This window comes from Ovis aries, chromosome 21, assembly GCF_016772045.2.
Source record: "Ovis aries strain OAR_USU_Benz2616 breed Rambouillet chromosome 21, ARS-UI_Ramb_v3.0, whole genome shotgun sequence".
Classification (NCBI taxonomy): domain Eukaryota; kingdom Metazoa; phylum Chordata; class Mammalia; order Artiodactyla; family Bovidae; genus Ovis; species Ovis aries.
In genome coordinates, this window is record NC_056074.1 from 24,865,235 (window position 1) to 24,878,006 (window position 12,772).

At 38.1% G+C, this 12,772-nt stretch overlaps 1 protein-coding gene and 1 pseudogene across 2 annotated transcripts; one reads left to right on the top strand and one right to left on the bottom strand.

Moving 5' to 3' along the window:
- The first annotated feature begins 2,780 nt into the window (after window positions 1-2,780).
- LOC101103434 (olfactory receptor 8B3-like) lies at window positions 2,781-3,726 on the top strand (annotated as a pseudogene).
- A 2,690-nt stretch (window positions 3,727-6,416) lies between these two features.
- LOC101103682 (olfactory receptor 8B8-like) lies at window positions 6,417-12,556 on the bottom strand. Of its 2 annotated transcripts, XM_042237694.1 has the most exons (2): window positions 11,641-12,556; window positions 6,417-6,436 (listed from the first exon to the last, which is right to left on the bottom strand). In XM_042237694.1, exons 1-2 carry the CDS (start codon window positions 12,554-12,556, stop codon window positions 6,417-6,419), a joined length of 936 nt encoding a protein of 311 aa, XP_042093628.1. The 2 variants fall into 2 exon arrangements, with proteins under 2 accessions (XP_042093628.1, XP_004019540.2); XM_004019491.4 differs by lacking the exon at window positions 6,417-6,436 and having other exon boundaries at window positions 11,624-12,556.
- Window positions 12,557-12,772: the final 216 nt, after the last annotated feature.

Consider the following 12,772-nt stretch of genomic DNA (forward strand, 5'->3'; position numbering starts at 1 on the left):
CCCTTCCTTCCACTAAATGTAAGCAATGTGTGTATAAATATAGACATATAAGTATTTATTTTTCAAATGCAAACACATATATATTTCTAAAATAAGTTGAACTTACCAAAGCAATTGCTTTGTCTCAGAAAAGTAAACATTCTCTAATTTTCTTTAATATGGTTTTAAGAAGGTTAAATTTTTTTAATAGTTAATTTATGCAAAAGACTTCATAAATCAAATTGGCCTTTTCATGGCTTCTCATCAAAGATAACTCTTACTCAATTTCTTATTTAGTTTTAACTAATATTTAATCATAATTTTGAGAAATATATTTTTATTACATTGCTTGAATTTTCAAGTAGGTAATGGAGAACCATCGGAGGTACTTGAACTAGAGAGAGATACAGCAATGATTTCAGACTTCGGTGTTTATGGTTAAATAAGAGTGAGTATTTTCAAAATGCTAAAATAATCATTAGAAGCCACCAAAGTTCAGTATTACAGTAGTTCAGTTTAAACATCCAAAGTCAGAAATTGTGTGGTGGCTAAGGAACATGGGTGGAGGTCCTTGTGGTTGCAGATGTTGTGATTTGGTATATGAGAAATGTTGAATATGTTCTGATGGCTCTTAGAGAAAAATAACATGATTTTCAGGAATATTTATTGATTTTCTTCTAGGTACTCTGCATTGTCTTAGATCTGGGAGCCATATAGTAAACAAAGTAGAAGAAATATTTTTCTTTATAGAGCTTACAGTTTCTAGAGGAGCACAGATAATCAGGTGGCAAAAAAGTCTGATGAGTGCTGTGGTGGAGAACCTAGTGAAATTTATAATCATGGATAATGAGAGCTGTCATTTATTGACTATTTACCATATTCCAGGTATTTTCTTAGCCAGTTCACTTAAGCTTTTTTCATTGAATCAACACAGTAGTTCAATCAAACAGAAACTGTTTCTACCATCACTATTTTACAGGATGGAACAGAAAGAGAAATCACTTGCCCAAAGAATTATAGTTTATAAGTAGGAAATTCAGGTTCACAACACTATCTCCAACTCCATAGTCCCTATTCTTTTCTGTGATGAGAAGAAATTGATAACCTCAGTTACTGAAATGTAACAGAAAATGACCCAGTGGGAGAATCAATTAGAAATTGCAAATAAGTTTTTAAAAGCATAAACTATAGAGGAATGTTGTTGTTGAGTTGCTAAGTCTTGTCTGACTCTGTGACACCATGGACTGTAAACCACCAGGCTCCTCTGTTCATGGGATTTCCAGGTAAGAATACTGGAAGAGATTGCCATTTCCTTCTCCAGGAGATCTTCCCAACCCAGGGATCAAACCCATGTCTCTTGCGTTGGCAGGCAGTTTCTTTTCCACTGAGCCACTGGGAAGCCCCATAGAAGGAGTATACAACATTGCAAATTATTTCAGAGATATTCTAGAGAGAGAACTGAAATGAGTTGCTGTAACACTTGAAAATTTTCAGATAAAGAAATAAGGAAACCTGGAAATAGGAGCCTTACAGAGAATTTGTCCATTGGGGAAATGGGAATAAGAAGGAACGAAATAATGTATCAGTTTTTCCTTAGAGGTGAAGGTAATGAGGAGATGAGAAGTTTCTTCAGATCTACACTGAGGGATGTACAATACCTAAAATGAAAAGGAGTAAAGCAGTGAGCCCACAAGAAACAAAAGACAGGTCATGATCCAAGATATATAATTGCCTTATTCCCATGTATACATATAACCTATACACTGGGAAAAAGACTGAACAAGCTTCTAGCCTATTTTTAACCAAATGCATCCCATGATTACACACACATTAAATCTTCTGTGTCTAATCAGGTAGCAAGTGTAATAATAAAAACCTTTTTTATTTCTCTGCTGCTTGAAAGAACTGAAAATAATTATCAGATATTATATTAGTTAAGAAAAATTTCCAAGGAATATGTCGATTTAAGTCTACGCTGTCTCCCTTAGAATCAAAGGAATTAAGCCTCAAGAATCTGAAAATGCATTTCCAGTATCAACTGGGTAGAGACTGCTAATAAGAGAGCCAGCCCTGAAGTTTTCTGAACTAAGGGGGGTAAGTTTTTGAATTCCAATTACAATATATAATCCTTGTTTTGAGAAAAAAATCCAGGGACCTAAACGAAGTGAAGCTTGCGGGAAAATCTCTTCAGGGGATTGGTCAGAGAATATTCAGAGTCATTCAGGGGCTCAAAGAGTATACCAATCAGGAAGTCTCCCCTAAGTAGGTGGAACTCTCAGTCTTCTACCTTTGTAGCTTTTACTCTCTGGCAGGGGAAATAACCGCATGAGGATTCTGGTGCCTTTATTTTGTATTAGAAACAGGGTTCTTGGTTCCTACCAGTGAAGACTAATCTGCATTAGAAGCTAGAGGCAGCTTGCTAGGAACACTCTCTCCAATTTTCCTGGTGAGGGGAGAGTTCAGGTGAATGAGGAAACGTTGAGAGGAAAGTAGTACAATCCTGTCCTAATCAACAGTTCTTCTCCCTTGATTTTTCCAGCGTCATCATTGCCTATGGTCTTCCCACTATAGGCTAGGTTTGTGATGTCTTTGCTATATTAGCTTATAAAAGCTCTGATAAAATGAAAGTCCATTTCACTCTGTATCATGATAATAGTAAAGATAAACTCCAAGGGTCTAGGTAGGGTCTAAGTTCATGCATTGCCAGTGTACACTCTATTGTAGGATGAAATATTACGGCAAGAACTGAGTTGTTTTCTAATGTTACACTTTTCTCCTGAGTCCACAGATTCCTTTAGAGAATGGCTCCTATGAATGATTCTTTTGTGACTGAATTTGTTCTGTTGAGATTAACAAACCAACCATATCTCCAACTCTCCGTATTTTTCCTGTTTGTTTGTAGTAATGAATATGACCACTGTGATGGGGAATTTGGGATTGATAATTCTAATTGGGCTAAATTCACACCTACACACCCCAGAGTACTTTTTCCTCTTTAACTTGTCCTTCATAAATCTCTGTTATTCTTCTGTGTTTACACCCAAAATGCTGAGTAACTTAACATCAAAGAAGAATGTTATTTCTTACATGGGGTGCATGACTCAGCTTTATTTTTTCTGTGTGTGTGTGTGTGTGTGTGTGTTTTTTTCCCCTGAGATCTATGTGCTGACATCAATGGACTATGATCGCTATGTGGCCATCTGCAACCCACTTTTGTATAATGTTGTTATGTCTCCTAAAGTGTGTTCTAGCCTTATACTTGGTTCCTAGTTGGTGGCATTTTCTTGTGCCATGGCTCACACTGGATGCATGCTGAGACTGACCTTCTGTGATGCAAACACCGTCAACCATTATTTTTGTGACATCTACTCTCTCTTCCAGCTCTCCTGCACAAGTCCCTACATCAGTGAGCTGGAACTTTTCATTGTGGTAGGTATTAACATCATTGTACCTAATCTCACCATTTTGTCTCTTATAGCTCATCCTCACCAACATCTTCCTTATATGCTCCATAGAGGGCAGGTCCAAAGCCTTCATTACCTGCAGTTCCCAAATCACTGCTCTTTCTCTGTTCTTTGGATCATGCATATTTATGTATCTCAAATCATCTTCTGCTGGGTCTATGAATGAGAGAAACTCTGTTCTCTCTTTTACATCAATGTGGTTGCCATGATGAATCCATTAATCTACAGCTTGAGAAATAAAGATGTGAAAACTGCTCTGAGAAAAACTCTGAGAAGGAGATAAATTTAATTAGAAACCATCTCTGTACAATTAGTCACAGGGCAGGAATTTTCTGTGTTTAAAATAAATTTATTGACAATATCTTTCTCACCATGTTAGAGAAAATTTGAATCTTCTCTTATTTTAAGTTTTTGGAGAGTAGGTCTTCTCTCTTTCCTCATTGTTTGCACAATTTGCTTTCCTCTTTTCCCACTAATACTAGTAAGAAGAAAGGCATTATCTTTGTTTGTTTTTTTTTTTTTTTCTTTATCATTTCCAGTGATTTTCTCTCTGGAAATAGGAGACTGTTCTATAGATGATGAAATCAGTTCAGTTCAGTTCAGTTCTTCAGCCATGTCCAACTCTTTGTGACCCCATGAATTGCAGCATGCCAGGCCTCCCTGTCCATCACTAACTCCTAGAGTTCACCCAAACTCATGTCCAGTGAGGCAGTGATGCCATCCAGCCATCTCATCTTCTGTCATACCCTATTTTCTCCTGCCCCCAATCCCTCCCAGCATCAGAATCTTTCCAATGAGTCAACTTTTCATATGAGATGGCCAAACTATTGGAGTTTTAGCTTTAGCATCAGTCCTTCCAGAGAACACCCAGGACTGATCCCCTTTAGAATGGACTGATTGGATTTCCTTGCAGTCCAAAGGACTCTCAAGAGTCTTCTCCAACACCACAGTTCAAAAGCATCAATTCTTCTGCGCTGAACTTTCTTCACAGTCCAACTTTCACATCCATACATGATCACAGGAAAAACCATAGCCTTGACTAGATGGACCTTTGTTGGCAAAGTAATATCTCTGCTTTTGAATATGCTATCTAGGTTGGTCATAACTTTATTTCCAAGGAGTAAGTGTCTTTTTTTTTTCCCCCAGACATTAACCCCAGAAAGAATTTCTTTTTTTTCCCTAATTTAATGGCTGCAGTCACCATCTACAGTGATTTTGGAGCCCCAAAAGATAAAGACTGACACTGTTTCCCCATCTATTTGCCATGAAGTGATGAGACCAGATGCCTTGATCCTAGTTTTCTGAATGTTGAGCTTTAAGCCAACCTTTTCACTCTCCTCTTTCACTTTCATCAAGAGGCATTTTAGTTCCTCTTCACTTTCTGCCATAAGGGTGGTGTCATCTGCATCTCTGAGGTTACTGATATTTCTCCCGCAATCTTGATTCTAGCTCATGCTTCTTCCAGCCCAGCATTTCTCATTATGTACTCTACATATAAGTTAAATAAGCAAGGTGACAATATACAGCCTTGATATACTCATTTTCTTATTTGGAACCAGTTTGTTATTCCATGTCCAGTTCTAACTGTTGCTTACTGACGTGCATATAGGTTTCTCAAGAGGCAGGTCAGGTGGTCTGGTATTCCCATCTTTCAGAATTTTCTACAGTTTATTGTGATCCACACAGTCAAAGGCTTTGGCATAGTCAATAAAGCAGAAATAGATGTTTTTCTGGAACTCTCTTGATTTTTCATGATCCAGCAGATGTTGGCAATTCAATCTCTGGTTGCTCTGCCTTTTCTAAAACCAGCTTGAACATCTGGAAGTTTACGATTCATGTATTGCTGAAGCCTGGCTTGGAGAATTTTGAGCTTAACTTTACTAGCGTGTGAGATGAGTGCAATTGTGCGGTAGTTTGAGCATTCTTTGGCATTGTCTTTCTTTGGGATTGGAATGAAAACTGATCTTTGCCAGTCCTGTGGCCACTGCTGTGTTTTCCAAATTTGCTGGCATACAGAGTGCAGCACTTTCACAGCATCATCTTTCAGGATTTGAAATAGCTCTACTGGAATTCTATCATCTCCACTAGCTTTGTTCATAGTGATGCTTTCTAAGGCCCACTTGACTTCATTTTCCAAGATGTCTGACTCTAGGTGAGTGATCACACCATCGTGATCATCTTGGTCATGAAGATATTTTTTGTACAGTTCTTCTGTGTAGTCTTGCCACCTCTTCTTAGTGTATTCTGCTTGTTAGGTCCATACCATTTCTGTCCTTTATTGAGCTCATCTTTGCATTAAATGTTCCCTTGGTATCCCTAATTTTCTTGAAGAGATCTCTAGTCTTTCCCATTCTATTGTTTTCCTCTATTTCTTTTCATTGATTGCTGAGGAAGGCTTTCTTATCTCTCTTTGCTATTCTTTGGAACTCTGCATTTAGATGCTTATATCTTTCCTTTTCTCCTTTGCTTTTCACTTCTCTTCTTTTCAAAGCTATTAGTAAGGCCTCCCCAGACAGCCATTTTGCTTTTCTGCATTTCTTTTTCATGGGGATTGTCTTGATCCCTGTCTCCTGTACAATGTCACAAACCTCCATCCATAGTTCATCAGGCACTCTGTCTATCAGATCTAGTTCCTTATTTCTATTTCTCACTTCCACTGTATAATCATAAGGGATTTGATTTAGGTCATACCTCGATGGTCTAGTGGTTTTCCCTACTTTCTTCAAGTTATGTCTGAATTTGGCAATAAGGAGTTCATGATCTGAGCCACAGTCAGCTCCTGGTCTTGTTTTTGCTGACTGTATAGAGCTTCTCCATCTTTGGCTGCAAAGAATATAATCAATCTGATATCAGTGTTGACCATCTGGTGATGTCCATGTGTAGAGTCTTCTCTTGTGTTGTTGGAAGCAGGGAACATTAGACTGACATATCATTGTAGATGTCTTATCTGCCTCTTGTTATTGGAAGCATGAATCAGACAATGTTTGATTTTCCTGTCTCTCTAGCCTTCATTAAGCAAGAATATTTATTTCTCCTTTAATGCCTGAGATGGAAGGTTCTATAATGAATGTTTAGTATATCCCATTTTGCATCTGTAAACACTTCACATTAGGCTTCATCTGGCAAGGGTATTTTTACCTCTGCACACCCAGTCCTGTACATCATGGATTGTCAATATATATTTATTGCCTGTTTGGGAGAATAAAGTTTAGTGTAGTTATTGCCTTATTTGCAGTTATATAGCTTTTCAATGAAACAGTCTAGACCAAATTTAGCTTTCTGATTTTAAATCCACTTCTGCCTCTAAAGTATATCTAAATAAGCAAATAATAATTACACAATTTGGGAATGTTTGTAGGCATTGCAGAGGCCCATCTATTCCATTATATATTTTATCACTATTTGAGATGCCAAAATTGTGTTTAAAATTGGTCAAAAATCTTTCATTTGCAAAGCCTCAAAACAAAAATCAAACTTGTGGGGGGTTGAGGATGGGAAACACATGTACACCCATGGCAGATTCATGTCAATATATGGCAAAACCAATACAATATTGTAAAGTAAAAAAAAATAAAAATAAAAAGCTTGTTTTATTTTTTAGAAGGAATAAGCTTTCTTTAAAATTAGGTTTCATTCTTTCAGATTATTTAAGGAAAAAGTAATCCAGAGAGATGATATGGGGTGGGAGGTGGGAGGGGGGTTCAGGATTGGGAACTCATGTACACCTGTGGCAGATTCATGTCAATGTATGGCAAAACCAATACAGTATTGTAAAGTAAAATAAAGTAAAAATAAAAATTTTAAAATAAAATAAAATAAAATTAGCATACCATTGTAATCACTATTTTTGGCAAAGTTTTAGAAGAAATAACTTAGTTCTCATTTTTAGTTATCAAATCAAGCTCTGTGTGTTTCTCCATGTTAGTCACTTAGTCGTCTCCAACTCTTTGTGACCCCATGAAATATACCCTGCCAGGCTCCTCTGTCCGTGGGGTTCTGCAGGCAAGAATACTGTAGTGGGTTACCATGCCCTCCTCCAGGGATCAACCCTCTGACCCAAGGATCAAACCTGCATCTCCCTCATTGCAGGCAGAATTCTTTACCATGAGCCACCAAGTGTCTGTTTGGACCTCACTGAAAGAAGGGGGAATCAAGATAGAGTGTTTACATGTATAATGGAGAGTTATCCTTTGTAGTATTTGCTTTTTTGTGTGTTATGCAGCAAAAAAGTTATGAGAGAAAGAATAATTCTGTTGAACTTGTACAGTGGAGAGTTAAACAGGCAAGCTGTAAGCTTCTCCTGTGTCTGTGTAACAGGAGAGCTTCCCTGGTGGCACAGATTATAAAGAGTTTGATCCATGGATTGGGAAGATTCCCTGGAGAAGGAAATGGCAACCCATTCCAATATTCTTGTCTGGAAAATTTCATGGACAGCTTAGCCTGGCAGGCTGCAGTCCATCGGTTTATAGAGTAGGACATGACTGAGTCATTAACACTTTTTATTTTCCCCCAATTCAGTGTGAAAGCCTACTCTGGGCAATTACAGAAACCACAAAGAAAATTCGCTAATTTTATTAATTCCATCCTCCACTCTTTCGCACAACCTCCCTACAAAAAACTTGCACAGACAGACATACACAGATTGCTTTCAAGTCTTGTGTTTTGTGAAATCACTGCCTAATAACTACTGGAGGGCATGCAACACACTTGCCATCTTTGTAAGCACTTCCAGGTACATGGTTCCTGGTTTCACCTCCTAGGAACAAGGGTTGAGCTAGAGATACTTGCCTATTTCAGGAAGAAATAATTATTGCTTCAACCACTCACTGTTCATATAAAAGAAAAATAGAACAAAACACCATGAACATTTTATAACTGTGAAGTGCCTAGCACACAAAGAAATGTAAGAGACAGATATACATTTAAATTTTCATTTGCAATATAGTAGACTTTGGCAAGGCATTCCAGTATTCCTGCCTTGGAAATTCCATAGACAGAGGAACCCAGTAGACTACAGTTCATGGGGTCCCAAAAGTGCTGGTCATGATGTAGTGACTAAATAACAGAGTTACATCCTATATGTGGGTAGATCCCAAAATAGATCTTACATGGTTACAATCATTCCTAAAAAATGATTATGTCAGCAAATGCCCTTGTTGAGGATAGACATGCCATTTTCCCCTTAGTCTGGCACAGTTGGTGTTTTCTATACCTTTATGGCATTGCATTCTATATTCATTTAAGCATCAGATGAAGTAGGTGGTTTATATATGAGGTTTTGCTGTACAAAATATATACCTTGTACTTTTTAAATATAAATTTATTTATTTTAATTGGAGGTTAATTACTTTACAATATTATATTGGTTTTGCCATACATCAATATGAATCCACCACAGGTATACACGTGTTCCCCATCCTGAACCCCCCTCCCTCCTTCCTCTCTGTACCATCCCTCTGGGTTGTCCCAGTGCATCAGCCCCAAGCATCCAGTATCATGCATCGAACCTGGACTGACGATTCATTTCATATATGATATTATACTATTGTATGCTAAAATTCCTCTCTGTGTAATGAAGTTTTACATTCTGAGGCTGAAATTTCCAGGTTCCTCACTGAGCGGTAGGAAGATGGAGTCACCTCGGATATTTAAAGTCTCTCTTACATCAAATTAAATCAATCCACTTCAAATAATAATAAAGAGAATGAATAGGGTGTTACCACTACTCTTAGAAGTAGTGTTGTAATTTTCGCTGTACTATTTAATACCTATGTCAGTATATGTGTATCTCCTGGGAGAACTTTGAGGCAAATAGGAAAGGGGAATTTGGCTTCCATTTCCTCAGTTCAGTTCAGTCGCTCAGTCATGTCTGACTCTTTGTGATCACATAGACTGTTGCACACCAGGCTTCCTTGTCCATTACCAATGCCCCAAGTTTACTCAAACTTATGTCCATGAAGTCAATGATGCCATCCAACCATCTCATCCTCTCTCATGTGCTTCTCCTCCAGTTTTCAAGCTTTCCTAGCATCAGGGTCATTACCAATGAGTCATTTCTTCACAACAGGTGACCAAAGTATCCGAGTTTCAGCTTTAGCATCAGTCCTTCCAATGAATATTCAGGATTGATTATCTGTAGAATGGACTGGTTGGATCTCCTTGCAGTCCAAGGGACCCTCAAGAGTCTTCTCCAACACCACACAGCTTCAATTCTTCAGCACTCACATTTCTTTATAGTCCTACTCCCACATCCATACATGACTACAGGAAAAACCATAACTTTGACTAGACGGAACTTTGTTGGCAAAGTAATGTCTCTTTTTAATATGCTGTCTGGGTTAGTCATAGGTTTTCTTCCAAGGAGCAAGCATCTTTTAATTTCATGGCTGCAGTCACCATCTGCAGTGATTTTAGATCCCCCCAAAATAAAGTTTTTCATTGCTTCCATTGTTTCCCCATCTATCTGCCATGAAGGGATGGGGCTTGATGCCATGATCTTGAAGTGAACTGAAGTCGCTTAGTCGTGTCTGACTCTTTGCGACCCATGGACTGTAGCTCACCAGGTTCCTCTGTCCATGGGATTCTCAATACTGGAGTGGGTTGCCATTTCCTTCTCCAGGGGATATTCCTGACCCAGGGATCGAACCCAGGTCTCCCACATTGCAGGCAGATACTTTAACCTCTGAGCCATCAGGGAAGCAAGCCAAATTTTTCACTCTCCTCTTTCTCTTTCATCAAGAGGCTCTTTAGTTCTTCTTCACTTTCTGCCATAAGGTGGTGTCATCCACGTATCTGAGCTTATTGATATTTCTCCCTACAATCTTGATTCCAGCTCATCCTTCTTCCAGCCCAGGGTTTCTCATGATGTACTCTGCATATAAGTTAAATAAGCAGGGTGACAATACACAGCCTTGACGTACTCCTTTTCCTATTTGGAACCAGTCTGTTGTTCCATGTCCAGTTCTAACTGTTGCTTCCTGACCTGCATACAGGTTTCTCAAGAGTCAGGTCAGGTGGTCTGGTATTCCCATCTCTTTCAGAATTTTCCACAGTTTCTTGTGATCCGCACAGTCAAAGGCTTTGGCATAGTCAATAAAGCAGAAATAGATGTTTTTCTGGAACTCTCTTGCTTTTCCATGATCCAGCGGATGTTGGCAATTTGATCTTTAGTTCCTCTGCCTTCTCTAAAACCAGCTTGAATATCTGGAAGTTCGCAGTTCAAGTATTGCTGAAGCCTGGCTTGGAGAATTTTGAGCATTACTTTAGTAGCATGATATATGAACTCAAAAGTCTTTCTGTTTCTGACAACAGCAACAAAAGACAATCAAACTGTTTTGCTAAAAAGAACAGAAAGGAATACCCAGCATGAGAGAAATTCATATCATTCTGAGACAGAGGAGAGTCAACTTTACATCAAGAATGTTTTCTTATATTTCATGCTCACTGAAATAGAATAATATAATCAAGAGTGTATAGAGTATACTGAAGAATAATACACTTGAAGTCAAAATGATAAGAATTTAGTCTACAATTTTTCTTTCTAAAGCTATGTGACTTGAAGTAAATCATTATCCACTCTTGGCTTCACTTTCCCACCAATGCAAACATGTATTTTGATGACTGGCCATGTGTCAGTTTTACTTACAAAGATGAAAAATCAAACTCTTTGCAAGAAGAAGCTTAACATTAAAGGTTTACAGATGGGAAAGGGATTATCCTTGATACTCTTAGAACCATCAGTCTCTGGTATTTCAAAATGGTATATCTGGATAAGTGAAATATGGAAAGATAAGAGTAGAAACAGAGTATTTTATTTATCCTTCTTAATACAAGTTGATAGATTAAAAGTAACCCATGTAATATGATTCAGTCTAATGTTATGTAATTCATTATTTGGAGGCCATTTGTCTTTTTCCAGTGGAAAAATAATTTCAAAAAGATAATGAAAAAGATAATATATTCACTATTTAATGTTATTACTATGCAAGAAAAAGATATGATATGTATTTTGAAAACAGTGAAAAAATTTATAAAATGGAAATAAATTATTCAAATAGGACTCAAATTTCTTTAAGATACTATGTTTAAAAAAAGATAAAAATATGGTAAGAAGGTTGTCAATAAAATTAAAAACTCAACCTCTCATGGTACAAGTTACTTGTGCACACAGACAGTTCTAATTAAAACTGTCTCCTACTCAGAGTTCTTCTCAGAGCAAGTTTAACATCTTTGTTCCTCAAGCTGTAGATTAAAGGGTTCATCATAGGAACCATATTGGTGTAAAAGACAGAAGAGATTTTCCCCTCATCCATAGACACAGCAGAAGGTGGTTTGAGATACATGAATGCCCCTGATCCAAAGAAAAGAGAAACAGCAATGATGTGGGAACTGCAGGTGCTGAAGGCTTTGGACCTGCCCTCTGTGGAGCTGATGTGGAGGATGTTGGTGAGGATGAGACCATAAGAGACAAAGATGGTGAGACTGGGCACAATAATGTTGATGCCCACTACAATAAACACTTCCAGCTCACTGGCATAGGTACTTGTGCAGGAGAGCTCAAGCAGAGGGAGGATGTCACAGAAATAATGGTTGATGGTGTTTGCATCACAGAAGGTCAGTCTCAGCATGCATCCAGTGTGAGCCATGGCACCAGAAAATGCCATCAAGTATGAGCCAAGCATAAGGCTGGAACACACTTTAGGGGACATGGCAACATTATATAAGAGTGGCTTACAGATGGCCGCATAGCGGTCATAGGCCATTGATGTCAGCACATAGCATTCAGAAATGCTAAAAAAACAGAAGAAGTAGAGCTGGATCATGCACCCCATGTAGGAAATAATATTATTCTTTGATAAGAAGTTAATCAGCATCTTGGGTGTAAATACAGTAGAATAACAGAAGTCTATGAAAGACAAGTTAAAAAGGAAAAAGTACATGGGGGTGTGTAGGTGTGAATTCAGTGTAATTAGGATTATCAATCCCAAATTTCTCAGCACAGCAACCATGTACATTCCTAGGAATAGGAAGAACAGAGGGAGTTGGAGATCTGGCTGGTTGGTTAATCCCAACAGAATGAATTCGGTCACAAAAGAGCCATTTCCAGGAGCCATTCTTCTCTAAGGTGATCTGTGAGCACAGAAGAAAAAGGTTACATAGAGAACAATGACTCAATTTTCACACAATATCTCCTCTCACTAGTGTAGTATTTGGGCTGGGATATCTGAGAATAACCCAGCCTGGACTTATGGAATTGTCTTACCTACTCTCTCATGGAACTGTGTTACCATTATCCTGATTCTGAGTGACAGGGGATTTCACTTTTGGGG